Source organism: Phoenix dactylifera, chromosome 1, assembly GCF_051530095.1.
Source record: "Phoenix dactylifera cultivar Ajwa chromosome 1, Ajwa_hap1_PhDact_Kaust_v1.1, whole genome shotgun sequence".
In the NCBI taxonomy this organism is placed as follows: Eukaryota; Viridiplantae; Streptophyta; class Magnoliopsida; order Arecales; family Arecaceae; genus Phoenix; species Phoenix dactylifera.
This window is the reverse complement of record NC_143190.1, coordinates 54,370,063-54,394,797: the sequence shown is the minus strand read 5'-3', so window position 1 is coordinate 54,394,797 and position 24,735 is coordinate 54,370,063. Positions and strand designations below refer to the sequence as shown.

At 37.1% G+C, this 24,735-nt stretch overlaps 2 protein-coding genes across 2 annotated transcripts; both read right to left on the bottom strand.

Annotated features, from left to right (window-relative positions):
• Positions 1 to 32: 32 nt before the first annotated feature.
• Positions 33 to 8,780, bottom strand: LOC148715396 (putative ubiquitin-conjugating enzyme E2 38). The gene is made up of 8 exons (XM_088706451.2): positions 8,429 to 8,780; positions 8,250 to 8,355; positions 3,059 to 3,193; positions 2,495 to 2,935; positions 2,308 to 2,371; positions 1,170 to 1,309; positions 748 to 1,059; positions 33 to 577 (listed from the first exon to the last, which is right to left on the bottom strand). Exons 1-8 carry the CDS (start codon positions 8,470 to 8,472, stop codon positions 287 to 289), a joined length of 1,533 nt encoding a protein of 510 aa, XP_088562577.2. The 5' UTR covers positions 8,473 to 8,780; the 3' UTR covers positions 33 to 286.
• A 4,192-nt stretch (positions 8,781 to 12,972) lies between these two features.
• Positions 12,973 to 23,946, bottom strand: LOC103715581 (putative ubiquitin-conjugating enzyme E2 24). The gene is made up of 10 exons (XM_008803264.6): positions 23,494 to 23,946; positions 22,109 to 22,864; positions 20,259 to 21,757; positions 16,853 to 16,993; positions 16,572 to 16,718; positions 16,245 to 16,487; positions 16,098 to 16,161; positions 15,526 to 15,665; positions 13,570 to 13,881; positions 12,973 to 13,421 (listed from the first exon to the last, which is right to left on the bottom strand). Exons 3-10 carry the CDS (start codon positions 21,744 to 21,746, stop codon positions 13,179 to 13,181), a joined length of 2,778 nt encoding a protein of 925 aa, XP_008801486.5. The 5' UTR covers positions 21,747 to 21,757; positions 22,109 to 22,864; positions 23,494 to 23,946; the 3' UTR covers positions 12,973 to 13,178.
• Between the last annotated feature and the right edge of the window lie 789 nt (positions 23,947 to 24,735).

Sequence of the window (24,735 nt, the reverse complement as noted above, 5' to 3'; positions counted from 1 at the left end):
TTTCAGAAATGCAATAAGACGACACCACTTAGTAAACCATAAATTAAGATCTCTATACTATATACTATATAGACAATTTCAAGCAAAGTATAAGGAGCCTACATAATCGATTTAAGCATCAATATCATTAGCTAGGTATATTTACATACAACATTTCCATGATAGATAAGTTAGGCAGCTACATACTGATTCTCCCATCCAGTCTAATCTGTATGGAAAGTAGATGTGAACTAGATGCCTTCATGGCAAAATTATTTCTGCAGTTCCACAGTTTTTGAACTTGAACTTAAAGCTTCAGAGTAGTGTCCGCTGCTCTGGCAGCTCCATCTTTGACTTTCTGAGCAAGAAATTCATCACAATCAGCTCCTTTGACAGTGAACTCCATCAAGAGATCCTCAAAGAGCTTCCTTAGCGAACTCTTGAATGCTGATGAGCAACTCTTATCACCCTCATCAACATCCTGCACCCCATTTCCGACAACACATCCAACCTGTGCTCCATCCATGTAAGCTCTGCATGCAACAAGGATTGCGTGTCCATACTTGCGAAAATGTCCTGCAACGAAGTCCTCAAAATTCTGCAACCACAAACATGGTAACTGCCAGAGTTACAGAATTCATGTGAAGAATCTTGCATGCTCACAAGATGCCAAAAGATAAGTTTTTCCAAAATTCCAAGACAATTTGAAGATTCCACAAGTCTTATATTGAATAACTGACATAACAGATGATGAAGCACTGTCCATACCCTTGGTGGCCTCCGTAGCGTATACAGCATTGTCTTGCAGGATAAAAGGAAAATATCTTCATTGTAAGCCAGGGATTTCTTCTCTCCATAGGGTGTATTAGCTGTCTGAGCAAACCCTGGCTCATTGAAGTAAGGCTTTGAATTCAGAACTAAAGCCTGGATAGAGACAAGGACCTGCAGCATGGTTGACTTTGATGGATTCCACTTCTCACATCCACTGCCGCTCCAGGTGTTCAGAAGGCTGAGACAAACCTTCCCACATGCATACAAGTTTGGATTGAGTCGAAGACCACCAGAGTGGTAATGTACCATCTGCATGTTAAGGAAAATTTTCAGTTTTCAGATGATAAAGTGAATAAATAAATTAGTGTTGTTTTTGATACAAATTTCAAAAAAAAAAAAATCACAGAACTTTAACATACCGGAGGATCGTGGGGATAGCTGGGAGGAAAGTAGAAGTCAAAGAAGAATAAGCCATCATGATAAGGAGTTCCACCTGGTCCTATGATAACAGCCCTAAAAATGTCCATCCTATCTTCATAAATTCTAACATAAATCGCCTCTGATCAAGTCAACAACCCCAAAAATGAAAATAGTGCAACAGGTTTAAAAAGTAAACAAGATCAAAAGAATTTCTAACCCGAGTTTCATAATATCTCTCGTAGAAAAAAAGAATGTACTATGTCATATAACAATGTAGTAAACATTATGGAATTCCCCATGGTGACATATAGCAATGATGGTGCAAATAATTCTGCCACAGTGAGTTATTTTACAGAACAAAGAAAGCCTTAAAGATGGTAACAACAAAAAGTATTTGCATAAACTTCCTCATATATGTACCTTTAAGCATGCAACCACGGGGTTAAATATCTGTCAGGCCTAAAACTTCAGTCTAGCATCTTCAGGCATAAAAATAACTTAGAAATTAATGGTGATCATGATTTTTAATGTCATTATATGCAAAAGGACAAGTAAATTTGGATTAAAAATTTTTAAGATATGGTAAAATATTTTATATTAGTCAAACAATGAAAAATATAAATCTCATGCACATTCAGTTCTGGTAATTGGTTTCGATATAATGCTAACCAAAAGCTGTCAAAAGGATCATTTGATATTTTGTGCTCAAGTTTAGCTTTTCTAGCCCCTCTGAGATTATGACAACACCACCTCTCTAAAATATTTTACCCCTCTTGCCACACCCTACACTTTGATTTGCATCCGCTTTTTCTTTCCTATTTATATAAGAAAAGAGAAGGCTGATTTCTTATCATGAATCACAAGATATGCTCCCTTCCAACCCTATCACATGCAAAATCATCCAGACTAACCTAGAAAACCTACAAAACATTGATAATTTAATAGTAGAAGCACTATCAAAAAAACAATATGTCTAGTGGAAAAAAGAAATGCCAATTCATTTTTAGAAAAAATGGTTTTAGGATAATACATCTGGATCCAGATTGCCATATTATAAATTTGAGAGCAAAGCCTAGATAAAACACCTCAAGTATGATAGCATTCAGAATTTGTGCAACAGACAAGACACACACTCACCCGGTAAATCTTTCTCAAGGACCTTCCACTCATTCTGAATCCTTTTTGACCAATCCTTTGCTGGCTGTCATGAAAAAGCAATTGGGCAATGCTATCAAACTAAGTGAAATTTAAACGAAAATATAACAATCTAAGTAAAATTTAAACTAAAAAATAACGAAGAAACAAGAGATATTCGTTTGCTCACCTTCTTTACTGTTGGAATATGTTTGAGAAGCTCTGGTCTGCTAAAATAATGATCAGAATGATCTTGAACAGTATCAAATTGTTTAAATGATTTATATTTCACATCAATCTCATCTTCAATCACTATCTTCTGCTTGCTCGCTCTTGGCCTTTCAGATGCAGGCATCTCTAACCAAGGTACGGTTGCCTCCACCCCAGGAGGCAGGTCCATTTCATCAAATTTAGCAGCCAAACTAAAGTTGCAATCATTATCAATTAACTCTGTCTCATATGCATATCCTTCATAATCATCTTCATCATAATCACAGTCATCATAATCATAGTCATCAGCAAAGGTGTAATCCAGTAAGCTAGGCTCAGAACTTTTGAAGGCTCCTAGCAGAGCATCATTCATGGAGTCATGATTTGAGGTTGAACCCACAGGATCATTGGACAAAGCTTCCTAAAATTACAGGAAAACAGTAAATGTCACTTTTTCAGGAAACTTCATAATATTCGTAGCAAAAGCTACACTTTGCTTATTCTGAACAAGAGATTTTCCATGAGCATTAAGAACTGATAGCACCTTTACATGCTTTTGCCAATCTTTATGGTATCCCATAGGTTGCTTGTTCTTGTAATCTGATGTGTTTTCACCAATGATCACAACTCCATCAGGATCATCATCTCCATCTATCTCAATCACATCATGAGGAACAACCTAAATGCAGAAATAACTAAAAGTTCAGCAAGCAAGTAATTTATTGCCTAGAAGTCCGGTCATCAATATTATTTAATACACAAAGGCAGGCAAAAACAAAAAAGGAAGAAATCCTTGAATATTAGTATTGAACAACATTTGGTCATTGTATCTCATGCTTCACAGAATAAATCATCAAAGACAGATCTCAGTAACATGATACTATATGGAATATTCAAATTCTAGCCAAGGACTCTCTATTTTAAAATAATAAAACCAGCTACAATGGCTAACCGTAATATTCATGAAAATGGAAGAAAGGAGGGAAAAATTCAATAAAGGATAAAAGAAACATCCAGAGTTTTACTGCAACACATAGCAAATGGTAAGCATTAATTCGAGGATATCAATGATTTTTATTCATGCCAAAACACAATTGAATTGAAACTCGGAATAGAAGGAAACAAATTTCTATGACCTGCAATAGAGCCCAAGGAAGCAAGGAAGCAAGAAAGCAAGCATGGACCCACACATGCACACAGATTATAATATGTTATATATACATATACATATGTGCATGCACGCATACGTGCACACGCACCCGCACATGAATGCATGCATCCCCGCATCATGCATGCATGCATGCACACATGCGTCCATGTTTTTGGAGGAAAAAAGACTAACCTTGGAGGCAAAAAGACTAATCACAATCTAACACACATACACAAACACAAATGCATGCACGCATGCATGTATGTAAATTTCTAAAAAGAAAAAGACTAGTCACAACCAAATAAACATCCAAAAACTCCTAGAAACGCCTCAAGAACTCGAGATGAAAAAAAAAAAGTATGTTGCTTAAACTTAGCACCTCAATGTAAAACCACTAGTGCCATGAGTCAGCAAAATTAGTAGCAATGTATCTGATGTATGTGTGTATGCATGTGATAGATGTATGTATGCATGCGATGTATGTATGTGCATTACTATCTATCTGTCTAAAAAATAAACTAATGACAATCTACCAAGCACCCAAAAAACTGCTAGAAAAACCTTAAGCACTTGAGATAAAAAAATGCATTGCTTAAACTAGCATCTCAATGTAAGTCCACAAGTACCACATTTTGGCACATTCGTGAATAACAATGGTTTCATGGTCTTACAGGTATGAACTGCACACAGTTCTATATTCCAGCTGCCATCTAGCTGTTTTGTGCACATGTAGATAAAGTATATTAGTATGGGAGGACAGAGCATAAACAGTAAGGCCCTATCTGGTTGGTGAATAACCTGCAATAAACCTGACCAAGGCCCAGTTATTCAGCTTTATTCTGCCAACTCCAAACCATTCTTTTTGGCGCCAGAATATAATAGGCTAGAATAAAGCCTTTTGAGACTTCAAGAAAGCTAACAAGCACCTTCTAGGCTCTTATTCATGTTTAACTGAATCACCTTTGTACAGACCTTTTAGAGGAGCGTTGGCTCAATAGTGTCACAGGTTTGGGAACATCAAAACAAACTCTTCACACATGAGGGAAAGGCTGCATACATCTGACCCTCCCCAAACCCTTTAGTAGCATGAGCCTCATACGCTAGGCCACCCTTTTTACCTTCCTATAGTCCTTTTGGTAGCTTCAAAAACCTATTATTCTGCGAGATCAATTTATCCCCTGCTACCATTCACATCTACTAACTCTTGCCCTTCTTTTGTTAGAAGGTAAAATGTTGTCCATGATCAGTTTGCAGGGTGTTCTGTTGTTGAAACTTAAAGGAGCTTGAGATAGTGCTTCATATACTATAATCTAGTTAGGAAGCCTTCTATGAGTGTTTGGTATCTTTTCGGAACTTCAAATTGGGGATTGTTGTTTGGGATCTTGATCTGATGTTAGATATCTTCTCCTCGCGTCCTTGTCTCACTCCCGATTCATCCTCCACCACTGTTCCTTAACTAGATATGCTAGAATAAATTAATTTCACATTATCAATGCTCCCACTTTGACTCATTTGAACTTAGAAATTATCCCTTTACATCTATTTGGCTATCCCAGTGCTCAAGACTTGGACATCCACACCTCGTTACCCTTTTTCATCTTGCCTCAATTTATGGCAGCCAACTGACACCTTGGCGCTGGTAGTGATTATCAACCAACTCAAAGTTGTTAGTGCTTGGAACTAAGTTTCTGGTTTATCATCATTAATGCAGATCGTAGTGGACGTGATGAATCAAATTAGTGTCATCAATGAATGGTGCCTGGGTGCCTAGGACTTGAGAGGCCAAACTATCTAGGAATTGGCTGCCTAGGCATTAATTCTTCAAAGACACACAGGACACACACTTTTCTTATTTTCTAGTTCCTTGTTTACATTATGTTCACTCTGGTGGCTGAAAGAAATTTATTGTAAATGAACTGCAAATGTTATCATTTCCCTCATCTGATATGCTCACTGACTCAAAACATAAAGCCTTCTCCCAAAAGTTAGAGCAAGGAGACCCTCCTCAGCCACACATACACCCATGCACCTTCACCAGAAAGCCCTCCAGTAGCTATACAACCATCGGGAGCCCTCTGATTGCTTAATAGCAATTGTCCAAATGCCAAAGGGCCAGAAAAGTTCTTTTTGTTTTTATTTTCATTTCGTTTTTTAATACTTCTGCTTTTTTCCATTTCTTCTCCTCGATCTTCCTCTTTTCTTCTCCTCTCCCTCTTGTTCTCCCTTTCTCTTTTGAAATACTTTACTTTTCCTCTTCATTTACATGTTCTCTCGTCATTTGAAAGTTCCTTCCCTTTTTTCTTCTCTTTTTTTCCTATTCTTCTCCCTTTTCTTCTCTTTCCATCTTCTTTACCCTGGTTGTCTATTTATTTTCCAACTTCTATTTATTTTCTTCTCCTCTTCCTATTCATTTTTACCGTAATGCAATTTTGGTATGGCATTATGGGATTGTGTTAAGCATGTGATTTATGAGCTTTTCTTTTGAGACTAATGCATTTTACATTTAACTTATACGTTTTAGATTTAACTTTTTACAATTTTCTTTTTCCATCAAATATCACTCTAATATTAAAGGGGATTGGTACATGATAAGATCATGCCTTAGCTTAATCTATGCTCCTAAATATAGCAATTTATTTAGTAATTTACATGTATGATTTGAAAAAAAATGAAGTTATTTACATTAACTTTGATTTTTTATGTACTTTGTGTGTTTTCAAAAATGGACTATCTAAGTCCCTAGGCAGTTTGCCTTGGTGCTTAGACAATGCCTAAGCAATTAAGGTCCCTATTGAGTAGGAACACTGAGCACCTTGATAACCCTGTCTCAGATATAAAGATCATCACTTCAACAGCATTAACACAAGTCCCAGAGTGTTGAGGTTTTTATCAACATCATGATCCAATTTTAACATAGTCAAATTGACCCAGTTCTGTCCCCTAGTAATCCAAATTTGCAATGCAAATTGGTCTTCTTGTTGTCAGTGCCGCTTCAACAACCCTACTTCAAATTCAGTAATCAACCCCCACATCCAACTAATCTGCAGTTGCTAAAAGTTAATTTCTCATTATCGGATATTACATCTTTAAAAATTTTATAGAGTCAAGGATGACCGGTGAGGTTTTCACAGTCCCATGGGTAAATGAACTATTTTTTAACAGAAAGGATCAAACATGATGAAGATATAGGTGAAGCTTATGGTTTCAAAGATTTTTCAAATATATATATATATATATATATAGGTATACTGGAGGCTCAAGGTTTATGGGTGAATTGTTTTGGATTTGATGTTTACTTAAATTTCCAAAAGCATCCAGTCTTAGGCAAAAGAAAAAAAAAGAGGAGAGAGAAGGATACAGAAGGAACAGTTCTCGAGAATTCAGATCTAGACTATTCTTTATTTTTAGCACCTAGATATGTACAAGATGTTAGATCTCCCGATTGGTCTTAAATTGGAGTTAAAATCCAACTGACCCAAACAATTGTCTAGGTTCACTACTCAACTGATAATGATCCAAGAATTAATTAATGCATAATATTTCCAGAAAAAAAATAATTTCTCCATTTTTTTGTTTGATGGCAATATGAAAAGGAAGGGATCCACGAATGTGGAATTAAACATGGCATGTGTTATCCGGATGAAAAACAAATGCCATATGATATTATCTTTATTATCTGCATCTTTACTACATCTGCACATTAATGTAGTCATTGCACCTATGCATCAAAGATAATTCTGGAAAACAGTGTTATGATTCCACCACTCAATCAGAAAGGGCAATGCAAATGATAATTTTCAAGAATCTTAATAGGAAGTATTCAATGTAATGCTAATATTTTTATTTTTGACTGAATTGAAAGAATATCAATCTGTTAATATGGGATTCAAAACCTATGATTAAATTTTCATCTTTTAAAAATAAAGAAACTCAGAACAGTCCATCAAGATTATAGTAATAGTAATACGAAATAAAAATATCTTAAGTTATTGAATTCAACGTGACAATAATGTTTAGAACTTTAAATTCATCTAGAAACTTCCCACCTAATAGTTAGAATCATGTATGAACAGATTCTCTGATCTCCAAATAGTAAATAAAAACATAAACATCCATTGCTCCTTTTTCTACAACTTTTTCCTCGTTTTGCTATTCTTCAAAGTGAAAACCACTTGAACCTTTTATTAAACTCAACCATTGTGCCAGATTCTAAACAATCAAAATTGGAATTTCGATCTTGTATATGCAAAGAAATACCAAATCGGGCCAATCAAGTACTTAAAAAAGTAAAATAAAATAAAATAAAAATTTATCGAAAAAAGAAATATTTCTTACATTAAGCAAACTAGTTTCTTGTTCCAGTCTCGACCTACATACGAAGAAAATTACAAATCCAGACCTAAAAGGGTGACTTATCACCAGAAAAATCCACAGTAAGCACATCAATATCGGAAATTTTTCAATTCCATCAACGGATTTCGTTGCGATCCTTCAATCAAGTCGAAATCGAAGACCGATCAAACGCAAAAAATTGGGAATTCCAGAAAAGACGAGAAAGAGCTAAAAATAAGAGGTGCTGTCACACCTGACCCCGCTTCCGCTTCTGATGGCTGGAATTCCAGGCCGAGGACGAGGAAACCTCCATGACATCCGGATCCTGGTATGACGCCCCCGCGGGGAAAAGGCGAAGCCTGGAACAAAAGGGTAAGCCTCAAAGATACGGAGAGGAACGGAGGCGGAGGGCATGGTACCAAGATCGCTTACTTGGAATTGTGGGTGGCGTAATTGGCGGCCGGCGGCGGCTCCATGGAGCCGACCAGGAACAACCAATGCCGACGATCGGTGGGATTCCGATCGGATCGGCGCCGGGGTCCGCTCCGGCGGCGGCAGCTAGGGTTTCGAAGCGATCGCTCCGATGGCGAGAGAGAGAAGGGAGAAGGGAAGGGAGAGGAAGCGACAATTGGGGGAGAGATTGATCGCAGATGGGGAGGAGAGGGTGGAGAGGGAAAAAAGAGAGTCTGGGTCTTCCGATTTTCAAAGGACCTAACTTTTATTGTTTTATTGTTCTCTTATTATATTTTTTTATAAGGGTTGATATGTTCGCCCCTGTTTTCATAAACTCCGCCGCTACCAGTGTTCGAACTCGAAAAGGGGTCGTCCCGTTTCATCATAGCTAATGTCCGATGACCAGCCTAATTGGTATGGACTATGGTGTGAACGGTGATCCCACTCCGTCCAGCTTGCGACGCATGATGACTGTGATCCCGGCAATCAGTTGAGAGGAAGAAGCAGTTGATGGATGGTCATGATTCGATTAAGTAGTGCATTATAGTTTATATTAAACACTTGAAATTAATTCAAATAGTACTTGGCGATAACTATGACACCCCCCCCTTGAGGACTCTGTGAAGGATGGGTCATACATGATTATCAGCTAAATAAATTAGGGTTCCTAACAAAAATCTCATTTCGCAAATGTAATGAGTTGGCTTATTTTGGCAAGTGTAATGAGTGGGTTCATTTAACCAAAAAAAAAAAAAAAAAATCTACCTGCAGACCTTTTTTTTAATGTAAGAGTGGATATGAATGAGATGCAAGAGCTCAATGTTTGCACCAAACATATGAATCGTCCAAGATTTTATCTTGAATGTTATCGGTTGCGGATAATTACCGTAAGATTCTATGCTGCATGTCACCATTTGGGTGCACCCAAATTACCGCATAAAGTTGCTTAATAGCCATGTATAAATATAATGACACTCTTTAGGGAATGTTAAAGACCGCTTTAGATGCATGTATAGATTATAATATTTTGTGATTGTTTTTGTGTTTTTTTTTAAATTATAAATTATGAATTGTAGATGCTAGGTCTATCATATTATTTCCTATATGTCCTTCACCCATGAAATTGAGGATTTTACCATAATAATTAAAATAAAATAAAATAAAATGCCCTATACCCCAAATGGTAATGAAGATAGGAGCTGAATACGAATCTATGGTACAATCACCAAGTGATTTGTAAGAAAGTTGCAGCTTTTCTCTTTTTTTTCTTTTTTGAAGAAGGAAAAGTAGATTGTTAGATTCTAATTTTCGAGTCAAGATTATTCTCTCTCTTTATCATCCTATATTATTCCCATTTTAAACCATTTACTTTAAAAACCAAGCATTTTTCAAAAATTGCCAACTTTTAAAATTTAAAAACTTAAATTCAGTAAAAGGATAGAATTATTGATTTGAATATTTATTTCTATATGCATAATAAGTTTGAAATTAAAGACTTCAGATATAGTCTAAGAGTAATATCTTCATTTCCTTAAATATATGTCAACATTTAATTGAAGGTTAGACTGTATGGATTCTAAAGCCATGGATCGATATCAATGTTGTTTATATTATTGTTTCATTATCATAAATCTCAACCATCATATGGTAAGAAAAAAAGGAACAGCTGCAGTATAAAAATATGGTAACGATTGAGATTTTGAAAAAGAGACATATCAGGATATTGAGATGGAGCAAGCTTAGAAATATAATTCGTAAGTAGATAAATTTAATTAAACAATCAATAGTAAAGAAGTATATTGGGAAACACCATAATAGATATATTCTCTATCTTCTAACATTAATTCTAATATAGTAGCATAAAAAATTGACTGAAAGATCTCATTGTTATAAATTCACTAAAGTTAAACTTTAGTAAAACTTAATTGAGTGTCAACTGCATGATTGCCAATGATGTAGAAATTACCAAGATTACAATATTTTAATTATAACAGTGGATTATCAGATCCGGATAGAAGATGAGGCCCGAAGCTATCACCTTATCCATGCAGGTCAAGTATTTGGTGACTGTATCCATGTATCCATCAAGCCATTTTGTTAATCCATGAAGTGATCTTTTCATATATAGATAACCAATGCCAATACTATTTTCCAAGCCACATCCTGCATCACATCATATATGTCAATCCTTGTATTGTTTTAGAGGCAGCTAAATATTTTTTTGGTAAAAACTTAATTAACAGCTTTTTTTTTTTTTTTTGCAAGCTCGTGGAAGAGACATTCTAGCCCTGATGCGAGGCCAGCTACACTAAGGAATAAAGGTTGCAAAAAAGGTCATTTATGCATCCAACCAAGACTTCCAATGCTTAGGTCAAGATCTGCCCTTTGTTTAAGCCAGATATTGGACCTTTCAGCCTTCGTCCACTTTGGTCTCGAGTGCACTAAGAACGAGGCTGATGAAGTCTTGAACTATTGAGGTGCTATATCAAGAACTAAGGACGGTAAAATTTACTTTATTCTATTGCATATCTGATGCAGCTCGATCGGCAGGTTTTATTCAATCATAGTGGATCCATTATGGGTACGGAATAATAATAAAATTTTGTCTCCAATCCAATTCAGATATTCATGATTCTCCTTCTCTGAGGTAAAAAAATTAATTTTATAGTTTTATCCATTGTGGGCACGATTCGTTGAACGCGCCTTGTCTCGTTATCTAACTTTACCGGAGACACTTCCTCTTGGGTTAAAAAAAAAAAGTGCAACCGACATCATAAGTGGGTGGAAATATCAATACACTTGGTTGACATATTTGACGTCATCTAGTGGTTATTATTTTATCAATCCCCTTCCTTAAACTAATATTACCCCTTTGCCCCCTACAGCGATCGCTTCGTCCTACGAGTTAGATCCGCTGAAAAACGCCGAACAAGATGTACGTAAATGACGCAAATTGTAAGGCGGTCAAAGAACGCGTCAGTATACGATTAGTTATCAAGTCGCATGTTCTCCGGATGCGGCTGAGTCGCTTGCCTCGATCCCCACCTGGTGGTCGGGATTCGAGACGTTCGTTCGGCTTCCGCTTCACACTTCACAGACACCAACTAGAGAGGCGGAGGAGTAATTATCGATCGTCTGATCCAGATCAAACAGCTAGATCGAAGGATACCCACTGTACTTCACTTTCGAGCAGCGCATTAGAAGTACTGAGTCCCAAGCGCAGCACACGTGGTCTTTAGCTTTCGTGCTAGCGTCAGCGTAACGCACTCGCTCCTGGCCGAACCTTTCTGACGTGCTAAGGTGTCGTTTATTTCACTTCTAGAAACCGAGCATTGACCATTCCATGCATGCTTTAATAATTGTGCAAATTGAGGCCTGAATGATGAATGATGAAGGATGAAGGACTCCGATGTGTTGTTTCGGTATAATTTAATCAGTCTTCTTACTGTTAACTTTTAGGTTCTCAAAAGAAAGAAAGAAAAAGAAAAAAAACACTATTGATTTCTAGGGTAGAAAACAAAGGGCAATGCTAAGCCAATAGGGTGACAGCACTTGTCCCCGATTTCCATTTCCTTCTATGATCACTCGCTGAGGTTTCAAACCTTGAAAGTTTCAATCACCCACAAGGAACGAAAATATGAGCTCTTCGTAGTTGGAATTCATGATACAACCCATAGGTTATTCATGGTGGAATTCACCAATTAATCCAGCATCAAAGACTGCAAAATTATTCATTTTCAAATAGCATGAAATGGGGTTTATCCCAATGGACGGGAACCGCTGCTTAGCAAGCAAAGATTTTGGATTCGAATCTTATCTTGAAACATTTGGAATTGGGAGAGTATGGCGCGGCAGATCTTTCTCTCACAGAGAAAAAAATCATTTTTAGATGATGTTTCCTTTTGTGCAGTGTTCCAAGCCCAATGAAATTTTCAATCAGGAAAAGAAAAGAACAAACTAAGCCCATACCGGTTGTTCATCACTCCTGCTTACACCGAACGCGATTCCTGAATCGTGACAGATCTGCACTTCTATAGAGAGCTTAAATACGCTCAATTCCCTGTCCAAGAACAAGCTTGTAGCTACAAATGCTTCCGTTCTCCTTGAGACACTGCATCTGGTCATATCTTTTCAGCAAGATCAACTCACGAAGTTCCAGCTACATATACTAGAAGGCTATCTGTCAGTGACACTGCTTCCTGCACAACTAAGTATGCTTAATTACCTCAGACAATATAAACTTCGGGGTGCTGCTTGTACTGGACCTTGGACTGACGAATGCATTGTAGGATAACATAAAGAGAGAGAGAGATCTATTATGTACTGGAAACACGAGCAGCAAAATAATCAAATAGCAACTGAAACTAATAACTTAGTGCTGGAGATGTCACCTAAACCCTAAGAGAAAATACTTTAAAGCCTAACCGAAGTTGGTATATACAAGGAAAACATTGCATACATATCATTCTAGAAATAAATTCAATTCAGACCAACACACACAGCTCCTACTTGCAGATACAAACTGGCAATCAAAGTATCACACTGGATTTAGAATTCAGTCTACTGATACAAATCAATATACACAAGTGTAGGAGCTATACTGACAAATATTACTTTGATGTCTCCTCAGCAACACAGAAGCAGTCATAGTTAAGTACACACAATAGTTTTCAAACCTCTTTAGACATACCCAAATCAGTTCAAGTCCTAATCTGTACCAGGATATTCATTAACTTTGGTCAAGAAACTGACTGCAATCAATCCCCCTTTCTGTAAAGGCTGCTATAAGCTTTGGGAAAATTTTTGCAAGCATGATCTTGAAACCATAGGAACAGCTCTCCAGACCTTGGTCTAACACCTTTGCACATTTGTAAGCATGTCCAACCGGGGCACCGCCCAAATAAGCTTTGCAGGCAACAAGAATATCATGTGACCTACGAGTAAAATGCTCCTCCACAAGTGCCTCAAAATGCTGCAGTGAGTGTAAACAAACAAGTCAGCTGGGCTCTAGGAGCTGCTGAAGCTTACAAACTAGTTTAATGGACACTGGAAGAAGCAATCATATCTTCTAACAGATTCATTTCACTTTAAAATACTACACATCAGAGATGCGAGGCTACCTTAGGTGGGTTCTGCAAGAGGTATAACATCGACTTGCATGACAGTATAAAAGCATTCTCATTATATGTGATGGAGTTCTTCTCACCCTCAGCTCTACCAATCTGTTTGTCATATCCAGCCTCATTGAAATATGGTTTCTCATTGAGAACAAGGGCCTGAATAGATAGCAGTACTTGAAGAATGGTGGAGCTTTCAGGATTCCAGACTTCAGTGCCAGTGCCCGTCCATGTCTTGAGAAGGCTTAGACAGACCTTTCCCGACTCATATAAGTTTGGGTTCAATCGAAGCCCGCTAGATTTGTAGTGAACCAGCTGCAGAAAGATTAAGCAGGTTCCCTTTAATAAAGTGCTTTCTCTAATATTCAGGTCCAGTGCAGTATATTTATGTAGGCTTTCTGATTAGTTTGTCATAATATAGGAAACAACTGAAACTACCATATATTTAAGAATTCTAAGCAACAAAGACTGCATTTGAAGCATCATACATTGACTCATGACACCAAAACTTGGGCATTGCCTTATAAAGCAACAAACCAATTCAGATCTCTAACCGACCTGTTGTGCTTTAATTTGGGATATCAGTCCTCAGTACAATTGATAGTGAGGATTAAGAAATGAAGAAACTGAAATGAGTGAATGGAATACAGTTTCTCAAAGTCTTTGCTACTCAAGGGTCATCTTTTTTAAGCAGTTTGGTTGAGCTCAGTGGTAAGGTGTACTCCTGTTGACCTGTACGATGTTTGCTCATGGGAAAAACTGACAGGGTTTTGCACTAAAAGCCAGTTTAAACCAGTTCCGATTTGATTTGAGATGCACCGCATAAAGAAGGCCTTGATAGTTGCATAAATGCAATTTATGCAATCTTGGACTAAAGAAAAAAGAAAATAAAATAAGTAACCTGTAAACAAATAACTAGAAACAATTTCATCTTAATAATCTGTCATCTAAGTTAGTTCCTATGAAGTGAAAAACACTTTTATGCTAAAACATAGTAACCTTTTAATATTAATGCATATTGCTTCAGAGATTTAAAATATTTTGAGCATACATGCATTCAATTTGCACCAGGTATTCTTACAATTTTAAATTTCAGATATTATGGCTGCTTCCTTTCCATGACATTTTGTGTTTATTAATTTAAAATTGCAAAATATATAGATTTTAAAATCACTTGCGACAAACTCTATATTGGACAATATGCATTATTAAATTTTACAACGATAGTGGTTGGCTATAACCATCTCAAATAATCTCTCATGTTTTTTTTCCCCATAATTTTCCCTTTTTTCATCATATTCATATTTATTATTATTATTTTAAAAAAACGATAATAGCTATCAACATAATGTCATCAAAAACCATCTAGTGTGCTCACATCCATTTCATACATGCTGGTCTATTGCTAGTTCCAATTACATATCCTCACAGACCTCACTGACCAATATGACTAGCTAGGTATTTGAATCGCCTATTCACCTTGTCGCTGACACTATGAAAACCTCCAAAAAGTGGCATGCTTACATACATGTAGATTCCATGCATTGGACATTGCAAACATTACAAACTTCACACTTAAAAACCAAGAAAGAAACCTCACAAACATCTGGCAGTTTTATGCATTAAAGGCATGAAATATAGAAATCCATACACAGCACGCATCTCAGATAGGATAAGAATAGCTTTTTCATGAAATTACAATTACGCAATAGTTGAGTATGAAATTATCGCACCCACATAAATGATTTTTTATGTATCTTCCATGAAGCAATACCTCCCCACCCCCATCATCCCCCTCCCCCTCCCCCCCCCCCCCCCCCCCCCCCCCCAAAAAAAAAAAAACCACAAAACCAAAATAAATAAATAAAAAGAAAAACCAAACCAACTAAAACAGAAGAAACTATAGAGTTGCGTAGCTATGATCAGGCATAAACCATGACTAACAAATAGCACACTTACAGGTGGTTCATGAGGATAATCAGGAGGAAAGAAAATATCGAAGAAGAAGAGACCATCATGGTAGGGAGTTCCAGGTGCTCCAACAATTGATGCCCTCAAGAGATCCATTCTTTCCTCATAAACTCTGACATAAACACTATCTGCCAAAGTGTAAAGTGCATGCCATTATCAGCTGAAACATTGCTATGCATTCCCATTTAATACAATGACTTGTATAAATTCATGTAGAACCAAATCTGCTTGTATCTACCTTTGCTTCATTGTAAAGAATGGTCAAAGAGGATCCTAATGTACATGTTAGATACCAATTTATAATGTCAACTGTTTCAAACGCATAGTTATAACATACAAAAAAACAAGCAGGATAGAACAAAACAAGCAAAGTTCTTTCCGTAATTAACCAAGTGGCGACTCTAGAAAGAGTAACCTAGTGTCCAATAAATAGAATTGATATTTTCTTGATTGCCTAAGAACTGTCATAAATATAATAAAAGCACCAATGGTAATATAATGAGGATAATGGAATGTATTTATGATAAAACCAAACATAGGAACTAAAACGGAGAATGAACCTGGTAGATCTTTCTTTAGGATGTTCCATTCTTGTTGAACTTTCTTCAACCAACCTCTTGTTACCTGGAAGAACAGGAGATAAAATATATGAAATTCGAATGCTAGTAGCAATATCTGAATTCAACAAACTTGCATCAATCTTTTACCTGGGATGATACCAAACTACTGCCAGTACTATTCACAAAATGATGATCTGAGTAGTCGTCAACAATATCAAATTGCTTGAAGTTTGTTGGTGTGCCATTGCCTGATAAAAATGTTGGTTCTTCACTCTGTTTAGCAGCTTTAGCTTCTTCTACTCGCTGCTTCAAATTTTCCATATCTAAATCATGTAGATCTAATTTAAGTTCTTCTCTCTTCAGAATCTGGTACTTGGACACTCCTTTCTTCTGGAAGGTAAAACACATGAGGTTCAGATCTACAAGAAAGCATTCCTATTTTTACTAAAACCAGTCAAAGTAACCAGACTTAACCGAGCCAGACAGGGAAGTGGAACCACGAGAACCAAATAGACTTGCAGCAACATTTGTAAGGAATCCAAAAGCTGCTTGGGGAAACAAAAAGGCAGTACTTCTCCACACATTCTTCAAGCAATCTTCACTGGTATCATTTACAATATCCTAAAAAACATTTTCAAAGCAATTAAATTCGCTTTATCCAAGCAATATGCAATGTGTGCATTTACAGAATACAAATGCATTGAATAACTATGTTTGTAATGAGATTTGGAAAAGGGATTTGTTTGAGACCTAACCTTTTCTTTCTTATGCAATAATTGTTTCTCTTGCTCAGCTATTTCTTTGCTAACAGTTGCAGGAATAGATTCCTCAATAGATGATGGTGTGGAAGCAGAATCAAGAAGTCTATCTAATCCAATTATTTCAAAAGGCTGAACCTGCAGTAATCAGAAAGAGAAAGTAAGGTGCTAATCTTACTGGGCAGGAGGTCCTTCAGGTATATGGACATGACACAGTAATAAAAGCAGAATAGTTAACAAAGAGGCACAGACTGCATTGTGGCTGTGTCTTAAGAGTTAAGACTCTGTGGACTAATTGCTGTCTAAGTAACTCCTAAGAGCAATACAAGTAGAAAGAGCAATGCCACAACCTAATTCTACATATGATGAACTTACAGAAGATAAATATATTCCTCTAATAGAAAGTGAAGAGAGTCAAAAGAAATTACACCAAAAGAAGAGTTATGTTGTTTGGCTAGATTATCTACATCCAAGGGGGCAGCAAGATATCATTCTTCAAAATGCTGCAGAAAGGAGCATGGGTTTTTCAGACGAAAGGACACCATCCTTCTTTAACACAAATTTTATCTTGTACACACAACCCACTATGTTCCACTTTTTACAGGTAACCAGTAAAGAACCAAAAATCACCACGCTGGCATTTGGCAAGAAACTATTAGGCATAGCTCAAAGCAACCTTATACCTTAGAGACTGGATTTGCAACAGCCACACAATCCTGGATTCCATATAAATCTTAGATCTGCTGATGCAACTTTACCACATCCTTCCCCATCCCAGGCATCATCAATGTGCCATATAGACCAAAACTTGAAGACATTTCAGCATATAACTTCAATATCATCCACCTTGGCTCAGATTCAAGAAGGCCACTTTATGGAACAATTTCATTTCCAATTTATTTTCTTTCTGATATTACCCCTTTCCTAGGATTATTGATTGCGTAGCCTTGCATAAGACATCAACCTGAGTTTGGTCTAACTTATTCTGTTTTACCTTAACTGTTAATCTGTAGAAATACATATTACCTCATGACAACCCCATGAATCACCACTGAAACAGAAGTGCTTCCCTTAAACGTGCAAGAATGGACAGTTTTTGCCTTTATCCCCACCTCAGAATCCTTGGTTCTCTAACAGATACTATTTTGCTCATCCAAACCTTCTAGCAAATCCTTTTTTTCTTCAGCTGCAGAACATTCTTGACCTTGATATTCTTAAAACTTCATAAAAAATCTCCAATGACTTTGCAGGCCAGATCATCAACCATTAAACCATACCATCTTTTTATTGATTGTAGATCTTGAACTACTTATCTGTACATATAATACAAGCACCTTGATACTTAAATACAGCAAACATCTTACATTCATACTTTCTGCAACCCCTTGTGGTCCAAAACTTCTTTTTCTTAGCCAAGTCTTAAATACATGTGTATATGACACTCATAATTGCGGGTAGCATCTCATCTTAGATTTTAGATTTATTTTTTACCTTTAACTAATAGTTTTCCATTCTCCACACAAGAAATCTGCCCTAATTACATGCAAGCCCCTTCAAGCAAAATTTATCTTCAGTGTGGTTAGGTTTTCACCTTGACCCTCAGAATAATAGAGTTTCCAGACGAACCTCCTCCTGTTTGCTACAAGATGGTTGTCACAAAATGTTTACAAAATGATGAAACAAATGTGAGAAACAAATATAGTATATGTATGGATGTATCTATCTTTGACTTCTACTTTAATTTCTGCACCTAAAAAATAACTTATTAATTTGTTGGAAAAATGTTTATGATAATGCATTAGATTCATCTTCTAATCATGAAAATCCCGTAAGAGTGTTGCTTCAGATAAAGTTGTGCTATTCCTTAATATGTAGTAACTCTGACTTCGCCAAACATTGAAGGTAAATTTTACATTAAGGTTACTATACATAACCTTAGTAACAAAGCACAAACAAATGGTACTTTTTAACTTTAAAATTTAAATGCATTTCTCCCAATTATCATTTAATCTACCAAAAAAAAAAACCTTTCTATTATAGAAGAAACAAGCCTAGCACTAAAACAATAAAAAAATCCTCATTTTTTTCTGCACAACAAAAGCAAAGGCATGGAGCAAAAAGTGAAAAAGAAACAGCAACTAAAATTGTTTCTGACAAGTAGCTGCCACGCCTCTAAGTGGGACGAGTGGTGCTCACAGAATGCTCTGATTCATCACAGCTTGCAAAAAGAAACAGAAGTTCCAATCAACTCAAGGCGGTTGAAGGGTGTCTAAAGTAAGAACCTTAGAACTTCTTAAGAATTTTGGTGCTCACAGAACACAAAATGAAAAGACCAGAACTGGGATACCCGCTTGAACCAACTGGAAGTGCACTTAGAATACCAATGATAAAGACAATAACTCACATATTTCTCTTCACCAGAATGAGGTATAATAGTAAAAGAGATTGGATAAAAAGCATCTAATTATGTCTTAATCTTCTTCACCTAGCATTCCAGGCTTCCAGCAGAGCACTGATTAGAAATCTAAAGCAGGAATCGGGATGGAAACGGAAACATGCACTGCAGAAATAAGGAAACAACTTTCTAAAAAAGCTACCGAAGCAGAACTGCAATTCTTACAAATAAGCTGCTAGAAATCGTTTAAGTGTTTGAATCTTCATAATGCAAGATATGGAAGCTGGAAAAAGCTATAGAAGAACAAGTTATCAAAGATAAGGCTCACAAAGTCCAAAGGAAACAAGAGTTTGTTAAGGGCAGCTTCTAGGAGAGAGATTTCAGGAATCAAGGTTTTCTCTGACCTGCACTTTATAAGACCATCAAGGATTATAACATGACATCAAGAAGAACATTAATAATCACCTGATAGTCACATTTTTGTTATGCTGTCCTCAACTAATATCTTTCACACCACTATGGTTTCTGGGCTAAGCATGACTGACCCAGAAAAGACAAGTAGTATGACATTTTTTTTGCTGTTTACTGGAAGAAAGTAAGAAAGTGGAAAAAGCGAACTCTACTTGCTTTATCACGAGAAAGAATGGAATGCATTCTTTTGGACAACATGAAAAAGTTAATGACACTCATATAGTGAACTAGGCAATTACTTCCATTCACATTCTTTCTCACCAAAGCTGGAGCATATGAGCAAGGTAGAGGCCCTATAGTATGTAAACCAATGTGACTATTCTCTTCATATAAGCTAAACTGACTCGACAGTTTCAGAAACTAACTCAGAGAGGAAAAGCAATAATGAAACCAATATGCAGACTAGGTATTTAAGTTACTTGACGTAACATCCAGGTTTTTGTTGAAGCTAATAGATTTCCTTGCTCAAGAAGAGATATGAATAATGGAGTACATTAGAATTTAAGAAGAGACAATCATTAGCAGTATTATGCTTACCTTAGATATAATACCGCTAGCCCATCTTACTTGAATACATTCATCCCTGTAACCTATGACATTGCCTATATATGATAAATAACCTTGAAAATCTTCGTCATGAGTTTCATCAATGTGCTTCTTTTGAAGAGCATCTTTTCCCAGAAGTGAATTGTTTAGTATTTGCTCATGTACAACATGCAATTGCCTCTGCCCAAAACTATGGACCTCAAGGTTATTTTCCATGTTCTCAAAATTTGGAACATGTCTAAACACAATGTCACAAATGGAATAGGAGATGTCAGGATTTTCAACCAGCTCATAAGCACTAACCATCTCCACACTAGATGCACCAGTAAAATCAACAGCCTGTTTAACCTCAGGGGCTATCCATTTCACATTCACAGTCCGTTCATGTGAATCCACACTTTTCACAATCCCCAGGCGTTGAAGCCTTGGTACATGCACATCCTCTAATGTGACCTTCTCCAACACAAACTGCTCTGGCCAAAAATCATGATCACCAAGATTATTCACTGGGAATAAGGATCGTGGGTCAACACCAACTGAGTAATTACCATTTTGCCACAGGACATCAACCTTGCTCTTGGTCTTTGCAATGACGTACATCTGCTTATAGTCTCGACCATTTATTCCCAATTCCTTCTGCATTTTGGTCAGGCTCTTTGGGGCAGCATTCAGAGGTGCTGACTTTTCAGCAGTCACCTGTGTATCATGGAAGTAATCAACTGAAACTGTACACCAATCACCAAGTTGCCAATTTGCATATGGAAAACAGGAGAGCAAAGTAAGGTTTCTCGGATCTTGGGAACGAGGAGGAGTTAATGAATGGATGCCCCAGCTGATCATGATGGAAGCAATCCAATTAACATGCACTAATCCTACTTCCACATGGGAAACAGTACCTTCATCTCGACTGACCTTCCATGAGCCACACGACCATCTCGCAGATTTGGAAATTGTTGGAGCGTTAACCCTTACACGCTGACCTGGATAGTATGGGTATGGTGCATCTTCCAGAAGGTTCATAGAAAGAGGTGTTAAAACTTCTGAGTCTCTCATCAATATTTCACACTTTGCCCCATCATTGAACAAAATTGTAACCAAATCAAATATTCTCTCCACCCTTCCCAGCCATGACCCATGAACTACATAGTCCCCAGGTGCAAAGGACCTGACTCTAAGAAGCTTCTTGCTGTTTACATCTTTTATCAGTTCACCAGAAATTGTCTCCAAATCTACAATCATATCAACATCCATAACCCGGCCTAATTGCCCTGAGGGATCTGTGGTGGAGCAGACAATGTCACCATGTACATAGCCTCTTTCCAATGCAAGAAAGTCATCAATTTTTCCAATGCTCTCATCCAGACTTGACAGGATGCTCTGAGCATGCCCACCATATGCAGATTCAGTGTCATATTGTTCCTCACTATCACTGGAATCTGTGTAGGCCTCACTCTCTGAGTCAACAACAAGCAGATCCATCTTTTAAATTCCTGTAACAAGTGATTAGATCTATTTCAGCATCTATAATATCACAGGTGCTAACATAGACAGCCAGTGTTCAACAAAACTAATTTATAACTAAGAAGGGACCGAATGTATAGCATGCTAGCTACAATTCTGCTATAAACACCAAGCCAATCTTTATATGTAGATAATCTTCCAAACAATGTATAAGGTGCCAGTAATTCCTATACCACAAATTAGTTAAACAAGTAAAAACGATGCTACCATAGGGGGAAATATCATAAAATATTCAAACCACTCTAAATTTACACAAAGAATATTCATATTTTATTAGAATTACAATAAGAACAAGAAAGACAGAAATGAAGTTTACTTACCTTTAAGTTTGATTATTTTCAGAAGTCAAATTGACATGTAGAGACAAATGGGCAGACACTTATTCAGCTCCCAAACTTTTATGTTCAAGCTTACTTCTCGGAGATGAACTGATGATATCACAATAACTAACTAGCCATACAGAACATCAACTGGTTTTTGTATCAGTAATATGCTGTGATGTTCGTGCCAAAGGAGAATTGCCCAGATAAAAGATGCAGGAGTTTGACCTGTATCTGATTCTGTTACTGCCAAAGGAGATTTGCCCTTGAGAGCAGATTTTAATTGCTATTTGCCAAAGGAGATTTGCCCTGCAAAATGAAATATTTGTTGCCAAAGGAGAATTGCCCGAAAAAAAGAAAAAACTTTTCACAAGTTTCTTCCCTGCCAGAGGAGATTTGCCCGACAAAGCAGAATATGCTGCATATACCGACCACAGATAATGTTCTTGAATAGCTAAGTTTGCTAATATCGGATGCTTTTACCGAAACTAGTATTTATCCTTGATAATCAATGCCAAAGGAGATTTGCCCTGCAAAGAAAAGTTTATCCCAGAAACCATTTCTGATGTGGCTGCCAAAGGAGATTTGCCCAACAGAGAGAAACCATTCCTCATGTGGCTTCATGTGTCAAAGATGGCTAGAAAGTGCAACTTAAATCACTCCACAGCCTGTGAGGTGAAGATGACACCGTCACCCAACCTGTCATCTACTACGTAACCTTTCCTTTGAAAGAGAATTCAGCATGCTTTCCACAATCTGTACATCATTTCAGAAAGCAAAACCATCAACTTAATTAACCGGCTTCATTTACATAACAAGGATATGCAAACAAGTCTAGGCAAAGCTTTTCTCAAAATAAAATATTTAATTGCAGATCTTTTCTTTGAATATAAAAGATCGATATCACAAAGCTTCAGTAATGTTTCTTTTATGTAAAAAGAAAATAAGTGATTCGGAAATGTGAAAAATAACAAGGCCATTTGATCAACAAGAACTATTAATATTTCAGCGTAATTTCACGTCAAAATCAATATCAGTTAAGGCAATTCAATCATGTAACTGAAAATAATTAAACCAATAGTCTTAAGTCTTAACAATGGAGAAAGAAACCATCTTTTAATAGTCACTAATCCAACATCAAACTGGAAGGTGACCTGAATCGCGTGAAACTAAGGGGGGGAAAAATCACGGATCCCAGAATCAAGTTTGTTGACAAAAGATACAAATTTTTCGTAGAAACATCCAATCTCCCTGTATCTAAATTCCCCAAAAAATAATTTTTAACCTACAAAACCAAGAAACAGCACAAAGAAAAGAAAATCAAAAGCCAAAACCACTCCCAGAAAAATGAATTCAAAGCTAATATCCAAGTAGAGGAGCCATACCACGATCCCCGAATCCACAACTGGAGCCAAAAACTACGATCCACCGGCTTCTCACCTCCTTCCTTCTGTTTCTTCTCAAGAAACAGTAGCCACAGCAGGCCTCGGCCACAGGAGACGAGAAGAGAGAGGAGAAGAGCAGACGCGGAGAGAGAGAGAGAGAGAGAGAGAGAGAGAGAGAGAGAGAGAGAGAGAGAGAGAGAGAGGGGGGGGGGGGGGGGGGGGGGGGCTTTTACGTGAGAGGCCCGATCCCTCCCCCAGCCATACCCATCAGCCCATCACCGAAACCCCCAACCATCGCCGGGGGACACCGAGACTGGCAATCTCCTCCTCCTCTTCTCGCTCTCTCGATTCCCTCCCGAGCCTAGGTTTAGCTTCGCCTTCGATAACGTTGATCGCGGAGAGCGCAGTGGATATTTCAAACGGCATAGACCACGGAGAGCTTGCGTTTCGTTCTTCCTCACAGTGTGGTGAGAGTATTTTATTAGCAAATATTTTTGAGTGCGGTTTGCCTTTTGGGCGGTTAGTGCGCTACGTATCGTTCCCAGGGCTCCCGATATAATAAAATGTGGATTCACGCATGGGGCAATCAACTTGGCATTAGTTTCATCCTATGATATAATAAATTTTTTTATATATTTTTCACTCTTTTTAGTTTTATAAAATTTTTTATCATGGATTTAAAATAGCAATCATTCCTTTAAAATTATTGTCATTGATCTATGACAATATGCTACTTTGCAAACAATGGCATAATCAGGTAATCACTTAGTTCAATACTATTTTCATTATGCTTCACTATGGTGGAGTAGAATCAGGTGATGATAACATAACAGTATTCTCAGGTTCCCTATTGAATTGCAATATTGTTCAGAAGTAGCCATGGAGAAAGCTTGACAGTTGGTAGTGCGAAGAACAGCATAACTATAATTAGGTCAAGCAATGGCTTAATCTGGGAAGTGGAATAGCACTAAGAGACCCCTAATAATGGATCTTTTGGCTATCTGTTTATAAGGGAAACAATTGAAAGATAGTGCATCCAATAAATATAGGTCCCAATGGTCCAAGGGATTCATTTTTGGTTGATATATAGGCGAATTTGGAACATTCATTGTGATATGCATGATTTTGGAGTATACAATTCATGGATGAAGACATGGTTCTTCAAAAAAGAATATACTATATTTGCTTCACATTTCATGTACATGTCTCTTTCAAAATAGATATGGAATTTGGATTGATAAA

What these genes read in the sequence shown, in the direction of transcription:
- LOC148715396 (XM_088706451.2), bottom strand. Translation starts at nt 8,472, where the DNA reads ATGGAGCCGCCGCCGGCCGCCAATTACGCCACCCACAATTCCAA. An exon ending in AGAAGCGGAAGCGGGGTCAG is followed by an intron (nt 3,194 to 8,249) that starts GTGTGACAGCAC and finishes TTCTGCATTTAG; the next exon opens with GTTGTTCCTCATGATGTGAT. An exon ending in GCTATCCCCACGATCCTCCG is followed by an intron (nt 1,060 to 1,169) that starts GTATGTTAAAGT and finishes CTTAACATGCAG; the next exon opens with ATGGTACATTACCACTCTGG.
- LOC103715581 (XM_008803264.6), bottom strand. Translation starts at nt 21,746, where the DNA reads ATGGATCTGCTTGTTGTTGACTCAGAGAGTGAGGCCTACACAGATTCC. An exon ending in TATTGCATAAGAAAGAAAAG is followed by an intron (nt 16,719 to 16,852) that starts GTTAGGTCTCAA and finishes AATGTTTTTTAG; the next exon opens with GATATTGTAAATGATACCAG. An exon ending in TCTTGCAGAACCCACCTAAG is followed by an intron (nt 13,422 to 13,569) that starts GTAGCCTCGCAT and finishes CACTCACTGCAG; the next exon opens with CATTTTGAGGCACTTGTGGA.